A 24,372-nucleotide genomic window follows, 5' to 3' on the forward strand; every position below is an offset into this window, starting at 1 on the left:
CGTTACAACGGGCCGCGGCAGCGCCAGCAGGTCCCAGGAAGATGGTCGTTACAACGGGCCGCGGCAGCGCCAGCAGGTCCCAGGAAGATGTTCGTTACAACGGGCCGCGGCAGCGCCAGCAGGTCCCAGGAAGATGAAGGTTGCAGAAGGCCGCGGCAGCGCCAGCAGGCAGGACGATGGTTCACAAGAGCGGGCTACGGCAGCGCCAGTAGACCGTCAGGGTTGAGTTCACTCGGTGTCTCTCGACTCCAGGATACAACTGCCTTCCTGCTCCGGAGCTGCCTTAGTTATAGGGCTGGGGCCCTTTGATGTCCGGACCCTCGCACTTGGAGGTCGGAGGGTCCGGGATGAAGGTGTCCAGACACCCAGCAGGGGGTGGAGCCAGCGCCTGGGGGCTGCTGGAGGCGATCGGCACCTGGCGGGGGAAGAGCTCTTGACGCTTCGTTCTCCCATTGACCTGCCAAGTGGTCCGCTCACCTCCGGGGTGGATGGTGGTGCCGGGATGTCGGGCCGGCCAGGCCCGGGGTTAGGGTCGAGGTGAGGCCACGCGGCCGCGTGGTGCAGGGCCCAAGATGGCGGCTTGACCCGGCCGGGGAAGCCGGGGGGGCTGGGCCCCGTGATGAGTAGGGGTCCGAGGGCAGAGGGTCCGTCGGGAGATGGAGTACAGGGGCTTGTCACGGGGGTAGGCCTGGTGGGCCGGAGCTCGGGCCCTGTCGTGCGGGGGGGAAGCAAGCCCTTCGTGTGGCCTGTCCAACATTGTCCAAAGCCCTAAATGAAATGGATAACCTGATGCTTTCCTTTCAAATCTAATTCCCAATTCTCCTCACTGGAGGGGGAAGGACGAAGTCTCAAACACTTGCCCAATTAATAAGCCGATAATTAAGGCACCCACAGGACCAACAACTCGCCCATCAACAAACAATTCTCAACCACAATCGTATGCTAGTAGACGGCCAAGCAGGGCCTTTCCACCACCCTTTTCGAACACAGGTTTGTGTTTCCGGGCATTCCCAGGGGCTGAATGGAAGCACCCTTTTAAAACTACAGGTACAAAGTAAACTGCCAACGGTGACTTACACATGCTCATGAATAATTCTAAAGACCAAAGTACTAGGCCATTCGTGGATAACACTGAGCAGTATGATATATGTATGATCAATGTCCCAAAACTCACTGGAGCTCCCAAAGAAACACAAGAATCCCTGACTAACAAAGTTATTAATTGGTTCCATAAAACTAGAAATTGCCGATCAATCATTAGGGAGGATACATTAGATGTACTTCACCTCAGTGACAAACACTTTATCTATGACTACATTGGCATACAGCTTGGGAGTCATGAGCTTGTCGATGGAGTCATAGCCTTGGAACATAGATTTAGGCCTAACATAGGGTCGAAAATAAGATTGAAGGTAAATCCTCAGCAGGCCATAGCAGACACTAACATTTCCAATTCTAACATGCCCTTCCCTTGTCCATATCCAGCCTCAGAAGCCTCTGTTCATTCTACAATCCTCTCTGAAGTAGAGTGACTGCTTAGTAAACAAAATGAGGAAGCTGTATACAAAGAAGAGGCTGAGTCACAAGGATACCGCACACAACACATACAGGGGCTAAGTATTATTCGAAACATTGTGGTGCTCAAGACTTGAGGACCAGCCATCTTAGTCTTCAGAACCAGGAGAAAAATCTCCAGCAACTTCAAAGGAAATGTGACTCAGCACCCTTACCCAATGAATATTTTAGTTAATCACATCAGTAATTGGTCAACAAAATGCACAGACTCACAAAATCTTATTCTTGAGAAAGGGAGATTCATTATTCATGAATTCTTTCATTGAAAACATTTAATTTTCTTCTTGGATTTTGCTGTAGCCAAAGCGTTACTTCCAATAGGTCTTCTTCAGCGCTACAAAGCACATGATATAAACACATTTTGAAATCCTGTACATGCAAAAAAATATTTTCTGAATATATTATAAATAATTTATAAAGGTTCATACATGCGCATAAAAACAAATGCACGCTAGAATCCAATGTCTCTTCACCACCAAGTGCAAATAATTGAACAAAACAATCATAGGTTAACATGCAGTGTCAATGACTAAGGTAATTAGCTTGAATTCATTCTTCAGGACTTGTACAATAAAGGGTTTAATGGTGATTTGTGATGTAATATATAAAGGAGAAGAGGCCAAAGATTAGAAACGCACTAGGTCTTAACGGTAGTTGAGGGGGATTCACCAATGAGGCCCAGGTGGACTTTGACAAGATGCACAATAAGTGTATAGTTAATGTAGCACACTGGAAACATGTGTCCATAGTGCCTCTAGATCCTGTACCTTGTTCAATGTATATCCTTGGAGTGTAACTGATAGTTATCCATTCAAAAGTCAAGAGCGCTGGGTGGTGCACCGTTTCAACAGTCTGTATGTAAACAAACATCAGGGGATGAAATAAAGAAGCAAATGTATAAGTAGTGAATATGTTATACTGAATCCAGAATTCAGTTGGCATGAGTGCAAATGTAAAGATGAAAATGCAAAAAAATACCTGCAGACCAATCCTAAAGAGGAAGAAACTGAATGACCAGGGAGTATCAAGACACCAATTTCTAAATTCCCAAATCAACGTTTTCAAACAATGGTTTAATGGCCCACATATGGGTGGAGTTTTAGTGATAACTAGCAAAATGGTTCAAAGTCCGAACTTATAACAATAATGAAATGTGTATATGCATGTAAACAAAGACGCGAACACTGTCCATTAAATAATTAACTCAGGAAAAAGGGGTAAAGAAAAAGTTTCCTAAATTATAACTTATATAAAGTCATCTAATCCTACCCATGAATCATGAAGTATGGTGACTCCCACAGAAAGTTAGAGTGACCACTATTACCTTCACTCAAGAAGCTGGGGTTTAAATAATACCTGGAGATCAAGTTTACCTGTGTGAGCCTGAAAGATCACCTCAAGGTGCGTAAGGGTAGGGTGGCCATCTTGAAATGGAGCTCCGGAGATCAAAGCCAGGCAAACTGACACATGGTGTCCCCCGATGCAAACGTCAAAAAAATATCCAAGGTAAACAACAAGATATAATGCATTAACAAATTAATCTGTAGGTTCCGAGAAAATCTAGAACTACACGAGGTTGAGTAAAGTAACTCCGATGTGACTACAAAATGAGAAAACCAAATCAATCACCATCTTGGAAATATACCAGCAAATAAAAATCGAAAAGAAAAAGATACGTGTCTACTATCAAGATGTGCGATCCTTGTAATGATAAATATAATATTCTGAATATGAGAATGATCCCAACCACGAGACAAGAGTGATGGAAAACGGCATGGTAATTTCTACCGGTAGTCCCAATGAGTTTAGGCATGTTGTCATCAACATCTATATATGTTCCCTCTCGGATAATTTACAGTCTGGTACTATAGATCTGCTGACTGAAATGTTTGATCAGTTACATTACAACTGGCCTAAAATAGGTGCAGGTGACTGCAATGCAATTGTTAGGGCGCGGGATTTATTGTGTACTTTGATTAATGATCCGAATGAACCTTGGGAGGAGCCTTCCATAGCTGCTCACTCAGGCCATAGGCGAACAAAGGTTGCTAATCAATTTATTGACATGTTAGACATATATGGGCTCAGGCCTTCGAATGGTTGCACTGCCTCTGATCTCAATCAATTGATATTCTTTATTTTGCTATAATTAAATAGCATAAAAAGACCTATTAAATACAAATTTACATACAATCAAAGTAAAAAAGTACAATAAAATATATTAATATTTCATTAGAATTCCAATAAAAAAGGCTTCCATAAAATACTCCAAGAGGTAATTTAACATAGGGGGACAGGTACAGTCCTTGAAGCACTGGAATAGGCTTTTCCTATAGAGCAGAGGTATGGGGCATTGCTGATGCCCCTTCTCTGCTCCTAGCTGAAAATAAATTCATCTGGTCACTGTTTAATTTGCTTTCGAGCACTGTTTGTAAGATGTCAGGATCTCTGAAGAATTTATCATGGCAGACAATGGTACTTTCTATGCTGGGGTCTTGTAAGCTTTACAGATCAGCACATTTAATTGACCGGTTTTAGAATCAACGGCCACCATGTAATTTGCCATTGCCTGTAGCAGGTCTGCCTGCAGATCCCTTTTTCCTGGATGTTGTTTGAGCGCAGTACGTACCATTTGCCCAGACATTGTAATATCCTCAATGAAACAATTGTTATTAAAATGATTTTGTTGATTGTTATCTGGGTCACGTCGAAAAGGGACGCTGCTATCATCTGAAACATTTCTAACGTTACTGCTAGCTTGTTCTGGAGAATGATCTGTGTTATTGCCTATGCGTACCTGTGCACATTTATGTGTGGTATTTCTATGTAAGTTTGATATTTTCTTGCTAAAAGCCACAGACTGTGATGCTATTGTGACTGAGCACCCTGGGTTGCTTGGCAGGTACCCCCTTTCCCATCTACCTTCGATGAATCACATGGTGATTTATGAACTAGGCATCCTGACTTGCTTGGGTTTTTTTCCCCTCATGTGGTGTTCCTGTCAGTCAATTTGCAGCATATGCTTGCTTACCTGTCTCCACCTGGTTGTGTGATAGGTCTACCGAACTGCTGCTCATCTTTTAAAGAAGACTTAGTAGTGGCATAAAGAGTATGTTTTGTTTGCTAATCTCCTTCCCCATAGAATGGCCTGCCCCCAGCCACTCAACGCATGCTGCTTTCGCTCCACTCTTGCGTGCAATATCAATTGGTATGACTGACTGACTAATCCGAGTGCTCAGATGGTGATTGTGCCCACTCACCAACTCAAACAGTCTGCTCTTCACCGCACTGCACAAGCGTCCCAAATGCAGCAAATACGGACTTGTGTGTCTGGGGGTGGGGGGGGGGGGGGCGGGGTGAGTCTAGAAGGTAAGCAGCAATCAATACAGCAGTTCTGGTCTGCATAAAGTGCACTTTGAGGAGACTGCTTCTGTGTGTGAGCTTCAGTAATATGGAGGACTGACCAGTGGGAGCACTCAGATGTTGTTACTCCAGTCCACACTCTCGCCAACTCAAATATTCTGCTCTTCACCACACAATTCAAGCCTCCCTGTGGAGCAGATGCAGGCCTTCTTGTCATTAATGGTGAGTCTAGGAGGTGAGCAGTGATCTGTACAGCAGCTCTGGGCTAGATAAAGTGCACTCCTGGTTGATTCTGAGCATTCAGACTCTGCTTCTGATGTGGCAGCATTTCCTTCAGTGCTTTTTCTGGAACCTTCATGTGAATTATGCGTCCGTCTATTGAGAGGATCCAACAGCCGTCTTGTCCTATTACATTTGTTCCCATATTAACCACTCTATTCCGGTTTCTTCTAGGTTTGTGATCACCATTTTCACTTGTTTAGAGTCTCGGATTAGACAATCCGTTATGCCAGTCTTTTCAAACCATCACAGTCCCATGCTTCATTTGCAGTGTTGGGGATCGCCGTGCAATTGAAAAACACCTTCAGTTTGGCAGGAAAATAAGCATAGATTTGAAACCCATTTGTTAGACCTTTTAACTTAACTTTCAGATACGAATTCTGCTCTATGGCGCAGTCAGGCATAGCATGTATCTGGTCGTTTAACATGACCCAAGGCCTATGTTCCTTGCAGTAGATGATCTCGGTTTCCATATGTCAAGAGCATTGTAATGACCGACTCTATGCCCCAGGTATCTCACGCTTCCCTCTCGTTCCGGTACTGCTACAACGTCCGGTTCAACTGCAGCAGTCCTAGACTCTACTTGTGCAACCCTGCCTGACAATTTTTGTTAAATCAGTCCTCAGCGAATTAAACTCAATTGCTGCGATATCTGTTTTGTTTTCCTTGGCATGGTTTGAAGTATATAGTCAGTCTAATCCTGAAAGTATGATCACATAGCTGCATCAATTTCGGTTACAAGAGCAATCTGTACAGGTGACTTCATGTTGGGCGATTTACAATATTTTTTATTAGTTTCTATAATTGGCCTTCTGTTTCTCCATTCCAATTACCAGGTTGTTGGGTGAGGTTGTTTTATACCAGGCGAGAGTGAGTGAGTGAGCGTCTTGCGGTGTGGGCTCAGCTCCTGGAATATAGACCTTCACTCTCGCATGGGTATTCTAGGAATGGGCACAAGAATGCATGATAAGATAACTTTGACCACAGGCCCACCTTAAATTCCAGTACAGCCTCACTGTCCTCCAGTTCCTTAATCAGTAGGGGGAATATTTCAAGTCGGGTTTGTATCTCCTCACAGTGCTCTATTAATCCTTGTAGGGAGCGTGCAGTGCTGCATTGTTAAGGATTTGCCTCTAATAGGATGTTGAATATTCAATAGTCTTTTAATACTTGGCTTATGAAAGAATGATTAGGGTTCTAGGCAACTGTGTTAATGTCTCTTCCCTGTCAAGTAACTGTGGTCATGAGCCCGCACTCTTAACCTCCGCAAGAAACAAGAGCTCCCTCATGCTCCCCACTGTTGGTGGCGAGACCATTGTGTAGTAAGATGTTGCTGATTGCTTACATGGAGGATCACTATTCTCCAGAGTCTATAAAACGGCTTTGGTAAGTGGGGCCGCTTCTGTTCTTTATAGCTGATCCTCAAGTATTTTCCGAGTCAGGCAGACTTTCTGCGGGGTCGAGTTCCGACCAAACTTGCACTCCAATGAACCATATTTCTGGCAGCTTGGCTGGCTTCACCTGATTAAGGCTGAGGCTCTGCCCCGCCACTATGGCCATGCTATCCCTGCTGCTGCCTTGCCATTTTATGAATACGTTCTCTGCTAGAGTCTGTCATTCTGGTCCCTCTGACACCTCTCACAGGAAGTGCAGCTCTTCCAGGTACACAGAGGCTTTGTAGGTGCAGCCGGGGACGGCACCACCAAGATTCCTTTGACGTATAAAGGCCATTAAGGATGCCAATACAGATTGCGTCTTCACTACATCAGTGCTGGACATGGTCCCCAGGTTGAGCCTGATGAGTCTGTGAACTTTGGTGGGGATGGGTGAAGCAATAAAAGATACCAAAACATTTCACATTTGGAATGCCACTGTAGGGTGTGTGAAGCTAGAATGCAAAACCACTACATGGATTAACACCAAATCTAACAAACAATAAGCTCTGTCATCTAGGTGGGTTTTTTAGGTCTCACAAAAGGTTACCTTTAAATGTCAGCCGAAATTCATGCCTTGAATAATAGCAATACAGAAAATGTTAACTATAAAAATGACTCCTAGAGAGTGGCAAGGGGTCAGCACCCTCATGGCATTGAATAATAGAAGTGACATTCATATTTTATATCCTCCCACAGGCCTGCACACATAGATGCTCAATGGTGTCTTTTATTCTGTCATTTTATTCTTTATTAGTAGACACAGAAATGTCACTAATTATATAACATATAAAGCATATATGTGTAATAGATGACTCAATTGATCACGTACATTTGTTTTAAGCTCATACATTTCTTTAACCCCTTCAGTGCCCATGACGAGATAGTCTCGTCATGGAGCGCGGTTGCGCTGTGCCCATGACGAGACTATCTCGTCATGAACCCCGCCCGCTAATTCAGCGCCCGGCACAGGGCGGGGAAAGGGCGGGGCACTGAAGAGGTTAAAATACATATTCATTTTTAACATTATATGAATGGTGTGGTGAAAGCCGCAGCCTAGCCTATTCTCCGAATATTCTTCTCTGTCACTTGTTTATTGTTAGAGTGACAGACGAGACTCGTCCAAGGCGGATCTTTTCATTAATATGTACAAACTTTAATCATTACAAAAAGAAACTTAAATGAGCTTGTTTTCTTGATTTAGTCATTTTGTAACATTAGCAAAACATTTGGCACCTCATACTTCTAAATCGATGTTTAGCAAATTCACTTTTTTGGCATGGCCCAATCTGCATCACTTTCAAATGTTAGTTTCAAGCACAAACCTGCAACAGTTTTTTTATTATATTTAGGAGTCTATTAAGATAATGTAGGCTTTAGACAGATGCTTCTGAAACCTAACTCTAATCTCAACCGCTTAATACTTGCTGACACTGGTATATTTGAAGTAATGTTTCAAACAGTAACTTCATTTTATTTTTTTATTGGTTCTACTTTACCACAAATAACCCTTTATAGGTTGCCGCCTACCAAACAGCGCAGCTGTCTGTGTGTGCAAGAGACATTTTAGGGACTTTTAGAAAGTTGGCCTGAGAATGCATTCCGCCTGTGGCTTGCTATTGGCTTTGTGGTTCGCAGCTCATCTTTTCTGCCTTCCCGTTTGCTGGCGTTATGTGCTTTAGGCTGTGCAGCTTGAGTTCGTACCTCCCCATGCTAAAGCTGTGTTTATAATATGCCTCCTCTAACTTGTTTTCTGTAATAAACAGGCCTTTAAATCTTGTTCTTATCTCGTCACACTTGCTGGGCAATCAAAGACTGAGGTCAAATGTCAAGCTGTTTTTTCATGGGAGCCTGGAGTTTATTTTGATTTTGGCTGACTTCAAAGTGAGAGCATTTATTGGAAAGAGAAGTGCAGCATACTTTCTCCATGGAGCTGCTTGTACCCTTTTTTAAATTGTATTTAAGACATAGCCATCTCCAAAAGTATCTCATTTTTCAGCTGCACTTAACATTTGCACGTTTTTGCAAAATTCCTCTTCTTTGGTGAGTCCATTTAATTTGTGAAACTGCCTTAGTACAAAACCACATTTCAGTCTCAGCATCAGCCTAACATATGGTGATCTTTGGCAACTTTCTCTTTTTAAGGCCAATTCACTTTCAAGCACAGGATAAGATCTTTTCACAGTAAAGAGCCAGCCACATTGTAACACAATTTAACAATGCTTGGTTTATACTTTGATGTGTAAACCATTATTTATGACTTCTGTGGTAACTCGTTTTGGAGAGTAGGATAAGTTTAAAGGCACTTTTTATTAACTCTTTTGTGTTTGTTTAGCTACACAATTATTATGTATTTGGTCTGCAACTGTCTTTTTCGGAACACATATATTAATGGATATAAATGATTTCCTCATTCGTCCTTGCAGGCACTAGGGTCATGATTTCAGTGGTGCAGCAGGTGTAGTGACACAGGGGCCAAAAGGTTTAGGAAACCCACTAAGCACTGATTATTGTGATATTTTACTATTAAACAAGCAATCACAAGTGCAATTACCTTGCAGGCACTAGAATCATGATTTGAATGGTGCAGCAGGTGCAGTGGCACAGAAGCCAAAAGGTCTAGGAAACCCACTAAACACCAATTACTGCTATATATTCCTACCAAACAGGCAGTCACATGTGCAGTTACCTTGCCGGAACTGTGGTCAGGATTTGAATGGTGTAGCAGGTGTATTGGCACCGGGCCAAAAGGTCTTGGAAACCCACCGAACACCGATTTCTTATATACTTTACAACTAAACAAGCAGTGACAAGTGGGTTACCCTGCAGGCACTAGGATCATGATTTGAATGGTGCAGTAGGTGCAGTGGCAGAGGAGCCAACAGGCTAGATAACCCACTGAGCACCGATTATTGCTATGTTTTACTACTAAACAAGCAGTCAGGAGTGCATTTTTTTTTTTTTTAACCATTGCACCCAGTGTAACACATAGCCTAAAGCATCACTGTAATAAAAGTTGTAACATATTGTACTTATCTGTCTGCTTACAACTTATGTTACTTTCAGTGCCAGTGGCGGCACCTCGATAGGGGCGTGGGGGCATCGCCTCACTGCTTTCTGGCAGTGCGAGAAGCAGAAACATAAAATGGTAAAACAACCATTTTATGTTTCTGCTTCTTGCACTGCAAGAAAGCAGATGTGCCTGGAGTGCCTGGTTGGGGGCGGGCGGGTGTGCGGTCCTTCTCGAGAGCAGGGGAGAGTGGCTTTGTCCACTGTTGTGGGTACTGACAACCCAGTCATGTGCACTCTCCCTTTTGCTCTATGTAGGCTGCTGCATGCAGCCTACATAGAGAAAATGGCCCGGCTGGGGCGCTCTCAGCTGCGCCTCACCAATCACAACGCTGCCATTGCAGAATTGTGATTGGTTTAGGGGAGGGGAGGGAGGCTGCCTGTGGCTGCTTCCTGTTGGGGCCCCGCCACTGCCAGGAGCTGAGGCGGCGCGGGACTCAGGACCAACCCGGTATGGTAAGTTTTCTTTTTTTTTTTATTATAACCCCCCCCCCCCCCCCCCCCCCCCGAAGAAACTTGGAACCAACAGAAAAGACCCAGAGATATATGTTGCATAGAGAGGAGGCGTACTCCCTGCTCCTTCGGGCATGCCTCTATTTACACACGTTAGCACAGCAGAGCCAGACCAATTGGCTTTCCAGATGCTTGTTTCTTCTTCTCAGAGAGAAGTCTCACCCATGTCTGGGTATACCATTTGTACGTGGGAGTGCCACGTACAAATGGTATACCCAGGCATGGGTCCCATGTTCACTGTGCCTTTGGACTTGAGCTCTATCTCAGTGATTTTGCCCGGCAGGCTTAAACCAGTCTAGGGTTGATTGTGTGTGTTCTTGTGCAGAAGGGACATTGCTTAGCATTTCAAGCTGCCGTATGCTCTGTGTGCCCATGAGTGACATATGTAGCCACATGTGGCTTGTGGAGTGACACTCTCAGGAGCAGTTGAAAATAACGAGTAGAGAACAAAAAGCAGTCTGAGGTTTCTGAAGTTTTCTTTCCTCACGTCCCAGTGCATCACCTCTGCCTCTAATGTTTTTTTGCTAACAGTAGATTGTGATGAGTGTTTCGTATATTGCAAGAATACTTACTGGTATGGGTTGCAAAACGGATAATAAAGTATATTTTGTGCAGTTTCTCAGACAACTTGCCTTAGATTTTAATAAGCAAAGCCTCAAATTACTTCCAACACAGCAGCTGGTACACTATCTATCTCAGTGTGAATCTGTGTGCACCCTTTCATCTGGGGCTCAGAAATGTGTTTTCTTGTAAATTCCATGGAATGGGAATGTTGTTTTTTTTTTAAGTGGGCTAATAATAGGTGTTTCTATTTGCCAAATTAATGACCCTCAGTTTACCGACCCTTGAAGTATAGAAGGCTGGTGTGGCCTTTTTTAGTTTTCGTACTTTTAGCCTTTGGTGAAAGAGACAGGGAGTTGGGGAGTGCTCGGTGATCGAGTGTGATGCTTCTGAGGGAGAACGAAGAGCCCGTTGTTGCAAGTGCGCGCGGGCCTAGCGGTGGTGGCGCGCCAATAACAGAGACTACACAGATGACTAGTCTCGGCGCGAATGCCTAATCAGGCGCGCCCCCTTTATTTATACAACCGCGTACGCCACTGTCGTGGCGTACGCATAACGTCCCTTTCTTGCGCGCTCTAGCGTCGGACGCTAGAGCGCTAACTGCAACATCCCTCTCCAACTTGGACGATGAAACCAGGATTTGGATACCACAGTCACTCACTTACTTGGCATGCGAAGTCTTTGAGGCGGCTGCTCGGCGGGGGATTCCCCCTCGGTCCATACCTGGCCGTTGCTCGGGTGTTGGGGTTTGACGGGCAGTCAAGTTCAGCCCCGCCCGCCGCGGGGTCAGGGTGTTCTGGCTCTGCTGTCGACTCGTGCCTGCTCGGGGGTGACTGGGGTTCCATTTCGGGGATCTCGGTGTCTTCTCCCTCGTCTCCTGCGGTACCATGTCGATGTTCCGTGGCCTCAGGAATCCGTTTAACCACGAGATGTTGCGTGTGGCCGACTCGCCCCCTCTTTTTGCTGTTACCATTGTTCCGAGTCGGCGCTCCACCGTCCAGCTCCCGGGCTCATACTGTGACTTGAACTTCCCTCCTGGTCTTCGGTTCCTTATGAGGACATGGTCTCCCGGCCTTAGGGCGCGTTCCCGACTGCCCCTTGACTGGCTCACTTGCTGGTTTCGGCGCTCCCTTCGTTGCAGCGCTTGTTCCTTCTCAAATGGTGGAGGGGCCCACCCTGGGGCTGTGGGCAGACCATCGCGACGAGTCCCTTTTAGCATGACGGCCCAGGGGGCCTGTTTGGTGGAGCAGTGGGGTGTGCTCCGATATTCCCCTAGGAACCATTGGATCTCTCTCTCAGGGTCTTGCTGTTCAGCGACTGCTATCCGTAGGACTTTATTTAGTGTTCGCATAAAACGTTCGACCTCGCCGTTGGCTTGGGGCCATTGAGGGGTGATCCGCCTGTGCCGTATGCCTTGGAGCTCGAGGAACTCTCGGAATTCGTGGCCTTGGAACGGTGGCCCGTTGTCGCTCTTCAGTTCCGTGGGGCGCCCAAACATGTTGAACATCTTCTCTAAGGCGGGTCCTACAAACATGAACGCCGTGGAGGGTAGCGCCTCTACCAGGGGATATTTGGAGAAGCTGTCAAGGACTACAAGTGTCACTCTCCCGTCCGGGAGGCTCCCGAAGTCTACGCTGATCCTGTCCCATGGGTGCTGCCCTGGTTCTTCAGGATGTTCTGGCCCGCTGGTTATCTGACACGCGTGGCAGCTCTTCACGATGTCTTCCACTAAGGTGTCCATCCCTGGGAACCATACTTTTCCCCTCATCCGGGCTTTCATTTTCTCCGTTCCCTGATGCCCTTTGTGGGCGAGGATGGTGGCTTGGCGACGTAGTGCGGTGGGTATGACAATCCTCTCAGGATAATTCCTTCCCTGGTTGTACTGAGTTCGTTCCGTATCCGCCAGATTTGTTGTAGGTCTTTTCTCTCGTCATCCATCCACGTGTTGGCGGACTGTATGAAATTGGTCCATGAACCCTTTTGGAGGGCCTCTCGGGTCTTGGCCATTACGGTGTCGTGCTCTGCTGCCCGTAGGATCTCAGGGAGTGTCAGCACTCGGGGGCAGGTCAGGGCAGCTACTAGGTCGAGGTGTGCTTCGGCGTCGTCTTCCTCATCTCTCCCCGTCGGGGTGGATTCACATCTGTCGGGGTGTCTGGACAGAAAGTCGGCCGGATTCTTGGCGCCAGGTCGATAAGTTATGTCCATGTGATATTGTTGCAACCCGATGGCCCATCGCTCGATTCGTGGCGGGGGGTGCGGTGCTGTCCCTTTGAAAAGGGGCACTAGCGGCTGGTGGTCCGTCACGACGGTGAACGGGTGCCCACAGACGTATAGGTGAAAGTGTCGACAGCCCCACCTTATGGCCAGCGCCTCCCGCTCAATCTGGGAGTATCTTTGTTCGGTTGCTGTGAGCGACTTGCTCACGTACGCCAGTGTTGCCCATCGCCCCGGTTCTTGTTCTTGGGTGAGAACCGCTCCTAGCCCCACCGGGCTGGCGTCGACTAGCAGCTCGGTCTTCCTTGCTGGGTCAAAGTAGACCAGGGTGGCCTGGTCGAGGAGCGCGGTCTTGATGGCTTGGAATGCGTTGTCTTCGCGAGGTCCCCACTTCTTCGTGAGGTGTCTGAGCGGTTCGGCAATCGTTGCAAGGTTCGGGATGAAACGTCCGCAGTACGTGGCCATTCCCAGAAAACTGCGTACCTCTGAGGCGGATGCTGGCGCGGGGGCGTCCTTGATGGACTGGGACTTTCTTGGGTCTACCTGGATGCCATGGTTGGTGAAGGTGTAGCCAAAGAATTCGATTCGCTGCTGGAACAGCTGACACTTGTCCCTGTGGAGTGTGACTCCATACTCCTTGAGTCGTGCCAGCGTGGCCCGGACTCGGCGATAGTGTTCGTCTACCGTTGTTGAGTGGATTAGTATGTCGTCACTCACGTTCATGACTCCGGGCAGGCCTTGTAGGTTGTCCCAGATGGTGTTTTGGAAGATCTCCGCCGCGGACGATATTCCAAAATTGAGTCGCCAATATCTTCGCAGCCCCAGGTGTGTGCTGAACTTGGTGATGTATCTACTTTCCTTTGCTAGCGTTAGCTGGTGATAGCCGGCGTTTAGGTCCAACTTGGAAAACCAGCGAGCTCCGTTGAGGTCGGCGATGATATCATCCATAGTGGGCGTGATGTGTCTCTCTCTCTTGATGGCTTTGTTAGGCAGCCTCATGTCAATGCACACCCGGATTTTGCCTGGTTGACGGGGCTTTTCCGCGATCACCATTGGGGACACCCAGAGGGTGGGTCCGGTGACTGTCTCTATAACACCTTGTTCTTTGAGTTTCTTAAGCTCCTCTTCCACCAGTGGGCGCAAGTGGAAAGTAATTCGTCTGTGTTTCAGTGCTGTGGGTGCGACTGAGTGATCAATGTGGAGCTTAACTGGCGGGCGCCTGATGTTCCCCAGTCCGGTGAACAGTTCTGGGAACTGGTCCAGCAAGTTGGCTGTTTGGGTGTCTTACACCTTCCGGAGAAATGCTAGCAGTCCCAGGTCCTCGGCGGCGTGCCCACTCAGGAGCGTGTCCACTTCCTGGTTGATGATGTGTATGTCAACCGTTATTTCTGCGTCCTCTGTTCCCACTGGTACTGTCATTTTCCCTAAGAGGGGTAGGGGCACATCACTCCCGTAGGCGTAGATTCAGGCCTTCGAGGCCTTGAGCTCTGGCTTTGGCCGGAGGCGGTTATACTGGTGCACTCCCATGACGGTGACCGATGCGCCGGTATCGATCACGGCGTTCACTCTTGACCCTGCGACCAGGACGTCGCACCGAGGCTGTGGTCGTCTCGTGCTTTTGAGGGCTCTGGTGAACGAGACGAGATATGTCTCTTCTTCATCATCGGATTCGGAGTCGTCTTCTTGCAGGGCTTGTGTCCAGCGTCGGTGTGGGAGGCCAGGGACAGCTGGGACAACTGTCTCACCATGTTTCTTGTGGGCCTCCTGCCTTTTTGGTCTTTCCGTACGGTGCGCTTCCTGCAGACGGATGCAAAGTGGTTCGGGGTGCCGCAGTTGGCGCACGTCTTCCCTTTTGCTGGGCAGGTCTTGCCCGGGTGCTCATCATACCCGCAGTATCCACACAGGGCCTGAGGCGATTTCCTGGCTGCCGGCCTGTGTCCCTTTGCCTTTGCTCGCACTGAGTCCGCCCGTTCTGACTTGATGGCCACTCCTGACCCTGTGCCTCCTGTTAGTGCTTGGTCCATCTCTTCTGCTCGTCCGTCGGACAGGTCATGGGATCGTGCGAGCACCAGGATGTCAGCCATTGGAATGTTAGGTTGGCGAAGGATAAGGCTCCGCAGTTTCTTGCTCCGGATTCCGTAGATTAGCTGCGCTCTGATCTCCTCTTTCGCCCTGTCCCCAACAAGATGTGTGTCCGCCAGTACCCTAAGTCGTGCGTGAAACGCATCTACTGACTCCCCTTCTTTCTGCTTTGCTTGTCGTAGCTTAAAGTGTTCAAAGTCAGGATTCATCTGGGGGTCAAAATGCGTGTTGAGGGCCGTGACAGCCGCGTCGTAGTCATCCGCATCCCCGGTATTAGGGAGGTGCTTGAAAAGCAGGTACACCTCTTCCCCCGCGTAGTGAAGCAGGAGAGACCGCTTCACCGCACCATCAGCCTCCCTGGAGCCAATGAAGTAATTGTTGAGCCGGCCGATCCACGTCTGCCAGCGTGGGGCGGCTGTGGCGGGGTCAGTAGTCTCGCTGATTGGCGGTAGGACGCCGGTCGGCGGGTGTAATGGGGTGGCTGGCGCCGGCTGTGCGTCATCACCCATGGCGCTGAGAGGGTGCTGTGGCGCTGGGCGGCTGGGACGGCTAGCTGCGTGAGGCTTTTGCAGGAGAGGGCCCAGAGGGCCACGTGGAGGCACACATTGGTGGAGTCAAAGGCCTTGGCAGGAGAGGGCACAGAGGGCCTGTTCTGTGGAGGCCGACGTGAGGCAGGGGCAAGACTTGGCAAGCGGGGATGTTCATCCGCTGGTAGCAGGTGGTGATTTTGGTGCACCTTCGCTCACCGTGTGTTGGAGGGTCGCAGCACGCTGAGTGCATCCACCGCTTCAGTTTCCATGTCAGGCGTGCGTTGTCCCCAGCTCCCGTGAGCAGCGGAGCGGACCGGAGGAGGTCCGGAGGCGGGACAGGTGCGTGGTCGTGGGACTGCCGCGAGCGGGCCGTCAGGAAGCGGCACTGGAGGTTGCGCACGCGGCGGGTCTGGCCGCCCTCGTCGCCAGTGTTGCAAGTGCGCGCGGGCCTAGCGGTGGTGGCGCGCCAATAACAGAGACCACACAGATGACTAGTCTCAGCGCGAATGCCTAATCAGGCGCGCCCCCTTTATTTATACAACCGCGTACGCCACCGTCGTGGCGTACGCATAACGTCCCTTGCTTGCGCGCTCTAGCGTCGGACGCTAGAGCGCTAACTGCAACACCCGTGACAGTTTAAAGAGCATCTCCACTTTGAGGCTGGCCCAGCTATCATTTTGCTTCTTGTGACCCTTTCTAACCCTAGCTGGTCAGCAGGCCAACAGTAATGTCAGGCGTGTTAATGTTTACATGTGTAAGACTGATGGCGTCCAGGTGGGTTTTCCGTGTTTTTATAATGAAGCGGAATGCATTTTCTAAGTTCTGCGCTCAGGCAAAAACATGTGTGGTTGTTTCTTTCTGCTAATTTAGGTAACACATATAACCAGGCCTCGCAGACGCGGAAAGTTGGGACTGGCCACTATGTTCTTTTCCTGGGCAGTTCTGTGCCATAAAATTTGGAGATAATCATATTTTCCCGACGTCCCCTTGTTTCCGAGTCACCGCATGTGTTTTTACTGCAGTATTGGTTTGCCTTTAATAAGAGCACGCGGGTCATGGCTGGACCGATGCAGGGATCATTGATATGTGAGTAGGTTATATTTATCAAGTGAAAAGGAGTTGACAGCGTTTACGTTAAGATTGTGATGCAATGTTTCACATTTCTCATGCTGCAGTCTTCTCGTGGCGCTCTGGAGTGTGACAAGAAAACAGCTTCTCCTGTCAATTAGTAACGGGGGCACATTAGACTTGTGAAAGAATAGCACACAGTGGCACAGATGGACAGAGCACTTTCTTGCCTACCCTAAATATGTCCTAATGCAGTGATTTCGTCCAATTTGTTACACTTCATTGTGTTGATTGCAGATGCCTTTATTCCATGCAGCTTCTCTGGTAAATATCCCTGGGGTAGTAGTGGCCTAGGATCCCATAGGTGCGGTTTGTGTGTGCTTCACCCGTCTGCGTGTCACTGATGCCCTGCCTCAGGGCACAAAGCTATGAGGAGCTGGAGGCAGGGAGGGGACCGGAGGGCAGACCCCTAGACACCTGTGAGCCTGCTGCGGCAATAAACACCCCTCCGCCCCGCGTCAAACATTCACTCTACCCCCTACTATATAGGTGTAATGTTTGATTTCTGCTGGTAAGTGGCCTGCTACTTCGGATAAATTCCGCTGAGCACATAAGTGGTCATAGCTAGGAAGGGTCCATTTGGGGAAGGAGGGGGGGGGGGGGGTTGGAGAAGGTCAGGCAGCCAGTCACTTTAGAGGCTGCTCTGATGTTTACATGCCCCTGTGTGTCAAACTACCCACTGAACACGTCTCATTCCTACAAGAACACATCTCAGTAGTCCTCTGCTTCCGAAGTGTCCTGTAAAGTTTTCTAAGCGCATGAGTGGTCAATGTTGTAAGGAAGACTCGGGAGGGAGTAGGGAGCAGGGGCATGCAGTCAATGACGTTCAAGGGTGATTTGGCGTTCATAATACCACCTCCATGTCAAACAGCAACTCCACTACTGTTCATTCGGAAATACCACAGTCCTGGTTACACTCCGTTTTCATCTGTAGCATCCGCGGATTCTGTGCTTCAATCTGATAAAGCAGCACATAGACTAACTCAATAAACGACAAGATTCCTGACGCGTAACTCTCATTTTGGCAATTTAAAGCGGAATACTCAGCCCAGCGAGAACTACATGGCCCAGGACCTTACGGGGGAAGCGTGACCTGTAACAGCCCCTCCCTCTCCAGCGGCAGCCTTATCAGACCTCGCGCCTCCCGCTTCGCGGGACGCGCAGCGCACTGACAGCGGAATACTCAGCCCAGCGAGAACTACATGGCCCAGGACCTTACGGGGGAAGCGTGACCTGTAACAGCCCCTCCCTCTCCAGCGGCAGCCTTATCAGACCTCGCGCCTCCCGCTTCGCGGGACGCGCAGCGGGACGTGCCGGGCTAAGCCCGGGCAAAGGGCGTGCCGTCTACGGCCGTCCAAGGCCGGCAGAGGCTGGGCTGGGCCACGTCCCTGAGGTCTACTTCTCCACGGTAAGATCTTCCTGACTATTTGCACTTGTACGTGATCATGTCACTCACTTCTGATAACGAGGGGAAACGCCGCCTTACACCGGCCGTTGCCGGCGAAAGACCTACTGGCACTCTTGATGACTTTTTCCTGAGAGCAGCTGACGTCGTAGGAAGGGAGATTGCCAGGACTGAAAAGCGACTGTCTATAGAACTTTTGAACGCCAGACGCTCTTCCCTAGGAGATTTTAGTAATGTGGTGTCACCGGCAAGGGCAGATCTGACTTCCATATGCCCACGCAGCTCAACTTATTCTGATTACCCGCTTGTAGAGGAAATTGTGTCTAAGAGTAATAACTCTTTTAGTAGTCTTGATTCATCCGAGGGCTTTTACTCGATAGAGCCCAGGAAAAGTTTACAGCCAGCAGATCTTGTAGACCTCGAAGCCATCACGGTAGTGGCCCCACCTAGTATGGATAGGAAAGGGAAAAGGAAAAGGGGCAGGAGCAGTCAAACAGGCAGGAAACCAAAAGTTCTAAAGCTGTCTGGTACACAGAGTGTAACTTGTCCTAAGAAAGCCATCAAAAAATCCAAGAGGAACTCTCAAGCACCGATAGATCCTGTATTGCAGCCACCTGATTTAAATAATAGAGCTATATTTAGCGGAAGGGACGAGGACACAGTAGTATCACTTTCAAACATAATCCATCTTTTGCGATCCTTTACCCTTCCAATAATCGAGAGACTGAAAATCATCAATGGGAAGTTAGACGCCTTGGGTGACCTTGTCAATATTAATACATGTAGACTCGATAACATAACATTTCCCAAGTCGATCACTTGTACCGAGATAACGTCTAGCAATAACTTAGCCCCTCAAGGACCAACCATTCCTGTAGCTGCAACCCTTTCTGGTGAAAATTGTACCACTACTTTACCTCTGTTGCTCCCTCCAACTAAAAATGTTAATATTGCCTAACCCACTTCATTTACTATTACATCTTCACAAACCAGCGATAAATGTATGGGGGAGACAGAGCGGGCTGAACAGGTTGAACGGGTCCCTTTACCAGTTATTAATCTTCCACCAGTGTGTTCACCCCTAGTAGTAGTGCTCGCAAACGTCCCTGTATTGAACAGGGGCGTTAGAGAGGACTTTGGGCAGTTAAAAAATAAGGTGCTCCACTGGTTTACAAAGAACACTTTGGCGGGTAACAACATTTGGAATGATTTAATAATGATACGTAGAGTGTCCTGGATTGGTAGAACCAGGAAGACTAAAGCTGGAGACTGTATTATACTCAATTTTAATAATCCCTTTTTGGTTAGACGAATAATTGATGAGTCCATATTTAATGCTAAGCCACAATTGAAGGGTATCCAGATCCTCCCACTTGATTACTTTTATAGGGAGCTGAACAGACCAAACTCTAGCAAGGTCTCTGAGCTTGGGAGTAGGAAGAGCTACTGCATCCCACTTAATTCAGGTTGGGAATACCCCAGAAAAACGCTTCCTAATCAGATGTGGAGTGGGTACGACGGCCACTGCCATAGTTTTGAAGGGGTCAATCGCTTCTCAGTTTTGAGCGGACTTGAAGGAGTTGATTGACGCCCAACTATGGAAGCTGCTGTTGATCCTGCCACAACTGATTTGAAAGAACCAAGTGCGATAGCCTGTGTAGGTGACCAACAGAAGGTAACTTTTCTGTCCGATCAACCAGGGGTTGTTAAAAATAAAGGAACCAGGATTGCCTTCTGGAATGTAGCTGGTCTCCGTTCCAAGATTGATAATCCCATATGGATTGACTATATTAAGGACATAGATATATTATGTCTGCAAGAGACTTGGTCCCTGGACGCCATCCATATTACCGGCTACAGAACTTTTCATCAACCTGCTAGTCCCTCCATTTCAGGGAGAAATAAAGGCGGCCTGATTATCTATTTATCCAATCTGATGGAGACTCTGTCAGTAAAAATGGTGGGCCAATGCAACTACTATCAGATCATTCTAATTCGGGTGACTCCCAAGGTGGAGATGCTTATCGTTAATATGTATAATAGTATTGAGAAAGGTCTAGTTAACGGTATGATAAATACTCTCATTAAGGATTTAGGGGCTCTACTAGTTTCATCCCCAAGGGATTCCATTATCATCTGGGGAGGTGATTTCAACCACCACCTCTGTAAATATTATTTGAGTGGCTGTGGTGATCAGGAAAAATATAAATCAGAATATCAACCACATTTTGATCATAATAGCGGGGGTGATTCATTTAATGAAATGATGGCATCATTCGATCTTGGTTTTGTTAACCTGCTCTGTAGGCCCCCGGTGGAGTTTAGCTCGACGTATGTGGGGAGAGCGTCTAGTACGTTGATCGACTTTGTTACCGTTACCAACTCCCACTCCAGCTGGTTAACCGACTTTGCCACACATACACTTGGGGTGAGTGACCATCTCCCACTGAGCTTTAGTATACAGCTCCCCTGTAAAACAGTCTGTACTCCGGCGGAGAAATTGGCCTGGACAACTAACTGCACCCTAAATAGAATGAATGGGTATGCCCTTAGATGGTCAAAGTGTAATCAAGAGGTGATGAACAGGACCATAATTAAACAAGCATTAATTCCCATCAATGTTTGCCTTCAGGACGAAGTATCTCATACAGACATTCTGGACTCTTTTTCTTTAATTACTAAGATAATTAAAGATGACCTACAACGTCCAATTAAAGAGGGGAAAGTAGCTAGAAAAGGGTGGTTCGATTCAGCCTGTACTAAGGCCCATACTGTCCTAAAGAATGCTTTAGGGAAAAATCCGAGGAATCAAACTGAAATTATTTATCTTAGACGTGTGTACAACCAGGCTAGGAAGGCCCGTAAATGCGCAATTAAGAACGATGCTTGGGAATGTTTATACAATGCGTCTTTGGATAAGGATTGCTCTGCCTTTTGGCTGGCGGTCAAGGCACCTTTCTTTACTACAGGGGAAACTGATAGAATGGAAGTGGCCATCACAGAAGATTCCTGGGTAGACTTTTTCGCCGAGGTTTATAATCCAGGAGGGAAAGACAAACTGGTAGATATGAAGATAATTACCCAGGGTCAAAAGGCGGGCGATTTTGCTCCGATTAAGCTAGATGCTACAGTTAATGAAATCTTTGACGCAATCACCCAGAGCAAAGGTAACAAAGCGCCAGGTGCAGATGGTGTTCCAATAGATCTATTTAAAATCCAGCCTGGGCTCTGGTGGCCTCTACTCACGCGTGTACTGGAGGCTAGCTGTGCGCGGGGCTTTATTGATACCTGGGCAGACTCTGTACTCATACCAATATTTAAAAAAGGGGACCGGGATAAACCCTCTTGTTATCGTCCCATATCCCTTCTGGATTCTTTTTTGAAAGTCACCGGGCGGGTCATTTTGAATCGCCTACAACTATGGGCCGCTGAGTCCAACATTCTATCACCGGTTCAATACGGTTTTCGCAAGGGCTGCGGTACCGTGGAACAGGTTCTTAATTTTACATCATTATTTGGTAAATATACCCAGGCCAAGGAAGGTAAACTCTTTGTAGTGTTTGTCGACCTAAGTGCTGCTTTCGATTGTGTCATCCACAATCGACTGTGGCAGATCTTGAGCGACATGAAGGTAGACGAAGTACTTATTTCCTTCCTAAGACAGTTGTATGCCGGCGCAAGGGCAAAGGTTAGGTACGGTATAAATGGTGAATGCACTAAGCCTTTTCATGTAAAAAGGGGAGTGAGACAAGGGTGTGTACTCGCCCCACTCCTGTTTAACCTGTATACTAACGACCTAGAAAATGTCTTAGTTGCTGCAGTACGCGACTCCCCTCAGGTTAATCAGCATCAAATCGCGTCCCTCCTATACGCTGATGATGCAGTGATCATGTCCCGGACTCAAAGAGGTCTCCAAACTGCTCTGGACACTTACTTAAACTTCATGGACAACAGGGGGTTAAAACTCAATGTTTCTAAATCATTTGTAATGTCCTGTGGTAGTCGTAAGAAAAGAGTGTGCCGCCTGTTTGCTGGGAAGGAGGAACTTGCCCCAACCAAAATATTCTCTTATCTGGGCATAGTCCTCGAGGAAAAGGGGTCCTGGGGGCCAGCCATCAGAAATAGGACATTGTCATTCAAGAAAGCCACCGCTGCACTTATGACTGTCTCGAAAAAGTTGGGGAAGAGACCACCTGCGATTCTGTTAAAAATTTATCAAGCTAAGTGCATCAGCATAGCCATATACGGGGCAGGTATTTGGGGGATCTATAACAGTTCTTCCTCTATACAAAAGGTAGAGAATGCATTTTTGAGATTCATTCTGGCAACCCCTGTTAGCTCCCCTGTTTTTAACTGCCATGCAGAGTTAGGTATGCGTTATGTGAGTGACCTGATTAGCATACAACCAGTTTTGCTTTGGTATAGGGTATGGACCTCACCGGACCTAACGTTAAATAGAGAAATCCTCAAGGATTGCATGGGATTGGATAAGGCCCTCAGGATACCCTGGTTGAAGTATATTTGTCAATTCACAAGGGATCTTGGTAGACCCGAGTTTTATCATCAACCAGAGTCTCTGTGCGGAATAACAAGAAAGGATCTGAAGGAGCTATGTTGGTCTCACGTTGAATCACTTAGACTAGGCGTTGAATTTAACAAGAATCTCGTTTTGCAACATCAACGTATACTGGTCTCCTATAACATTCAGCCTTATTTAACCTGGTGTCAGGTGGGCTTTGACCGTTTCTTACTAACTAGGCTAAGGTTCGACGTTTTCTTCCGACTAGTTTCCTTTCCTGCAGTTAATGATTGGGCGAGAAAACTTTGTAATTGCCCGTGTGATAATCTGTCTACCCAATCAACCTTGCACGTAATTTGTTTCTGTAAATTTTACTCGATGGAAAGATCAAGATGGATCAAGCCATTTTTAAAAAAACATGGTTCATGGAGACATTGTCGCCCCGCTTTATTGTTTTTAGTTTCTTTACAGGATGAATATTGTGTGTCAATAATACTGGGCTTTTTAAAAAGTATTTTAAGGAAAAGGAAAAGTTTAATCAATTTTTAGGTAATCTTTGTATGTCCTATTTAAACAAAATTTTTACTGTGGTTTACTTTTGTCCATGTATGAACCTGTTGCTTTTATGATTTCATGAATATTGAATTCGAATAAAGTATTAACTACTACTACTGTTCAGTTCTGCAATAAACAAACAGCAATAAATCAGCAGCAGTGACAGCACCGACATTTAATAGCCCTTTTTTTTTATTGTTTCACAGATGGAAAGAATGGCATCCTGGCTTTCCCCTCAGCATCGATGCCCATTGTCACAGTGATTTGCCACGCGACATACAGTTCGACAGTGAAAAAGGAGTTGACTTCATTCTGAACTACTCAAAAGCGTAAGGATTGTATTTTGAGATAAACATACGGCTACTACTTTATATTTTCTTACCACTTTGAAGAATGTTTAGACCAGGGCTTTTTATTGTCATATAACTGTTTTGAGATATGGTAAAGGTTTTCAAAATCTTGCAGAAGGGGTAACCTACGTGATAGTGAATGGATGGATGTAGTAGGGCATATTTTTCATTAAATATTAATCCTTCATGGACCAGGGCACATTTTTCAATGGGACAAACTTTTTATATACCGGTTAGAAAAGCTGCTCAGAGCAAGAATGGCACAAAAAATACCACTACTTCTAAAGGCATTTATGTAGCACAATAATCTCGGAGAGCCTAATTACGAGTCTGGCGGTCGATTGACTACCAGACTAGTGGGGGCGTGGGGGTGGTGGTCTTCAAATAGGACGGCCGGACCGCCATTGCCCTGCCACAGTCACCAGGAAACCGCTGTTCCCTGGCAGTGTTTCAGTGGTTAGGAGGCCTCAATATGCTTGGTGGGACAACCGCTGTCCCGCCAAGCATATTACGAGTTTCCTCTCCGCCACGGTTTTCATGGTGGTTCCTCCTCCATGAAAACCGTGGTGGAGAGGAAACAAACCCTCTGCACCATGAGGTGCATGCAAGGGAGCACAACATGTGTCCCCCTGTGTGCATGCACCCCAGGAACTTTTTATGGCGTTCCCATTTTGGTACCTATTTTTAGGGCACCGCCGTGGGAAGTAACAAAAAAATAAGCCGACCAGACACGAAAAATACTTGTAATCTGGCGGGTGGCCCTATCACAGGTTAGGCAGTGGAGTGGCAGGGTGGA

At 47.3% G+C, this 24,372-nt stretch overlaps 1 protein-coding gene across 5 annotated transcripts in view; it reads left to right on the forward strand.

The window, feature by feature from the left end:
* Positions 1-24,372, forward strand: part of LOC146867161 (polyunsaturated fatty acid 5-lipoxygenase-like) — a 1,030,548-nt gene that overhangs the window by 554,155 nt on the left and 452,021 nt on the right. For all 5 annotated transcript variants that reach the window (XM_085603716.1, XM_085603717.1, XM_085603714.1 and 2 more), the window contains one exon: positions 23,433-23,555. In XM_085603716.1, the coding sequence (XP_085459842.1) occupies positions 23,433-23,555 (123 nt within the window). The remainder of the gene's footprint in view (positions 1-23,432; positions 23,556-24,372) is intronic.

This window comes from Triturus cristatus, chromosome 1_2 (assembly GCF_964204655.1).
Source record: "Triturus cristatus chromosome 1_2, aTriCri1.1, whole genome shotgun sequence".
In the NCBI taxonomy this organism is placed as follows: Eukaryota; Metazoa; Chordata; class Amphibia; order Caudata; family Salamandridae; genus Triturus; species Triturus cristatus.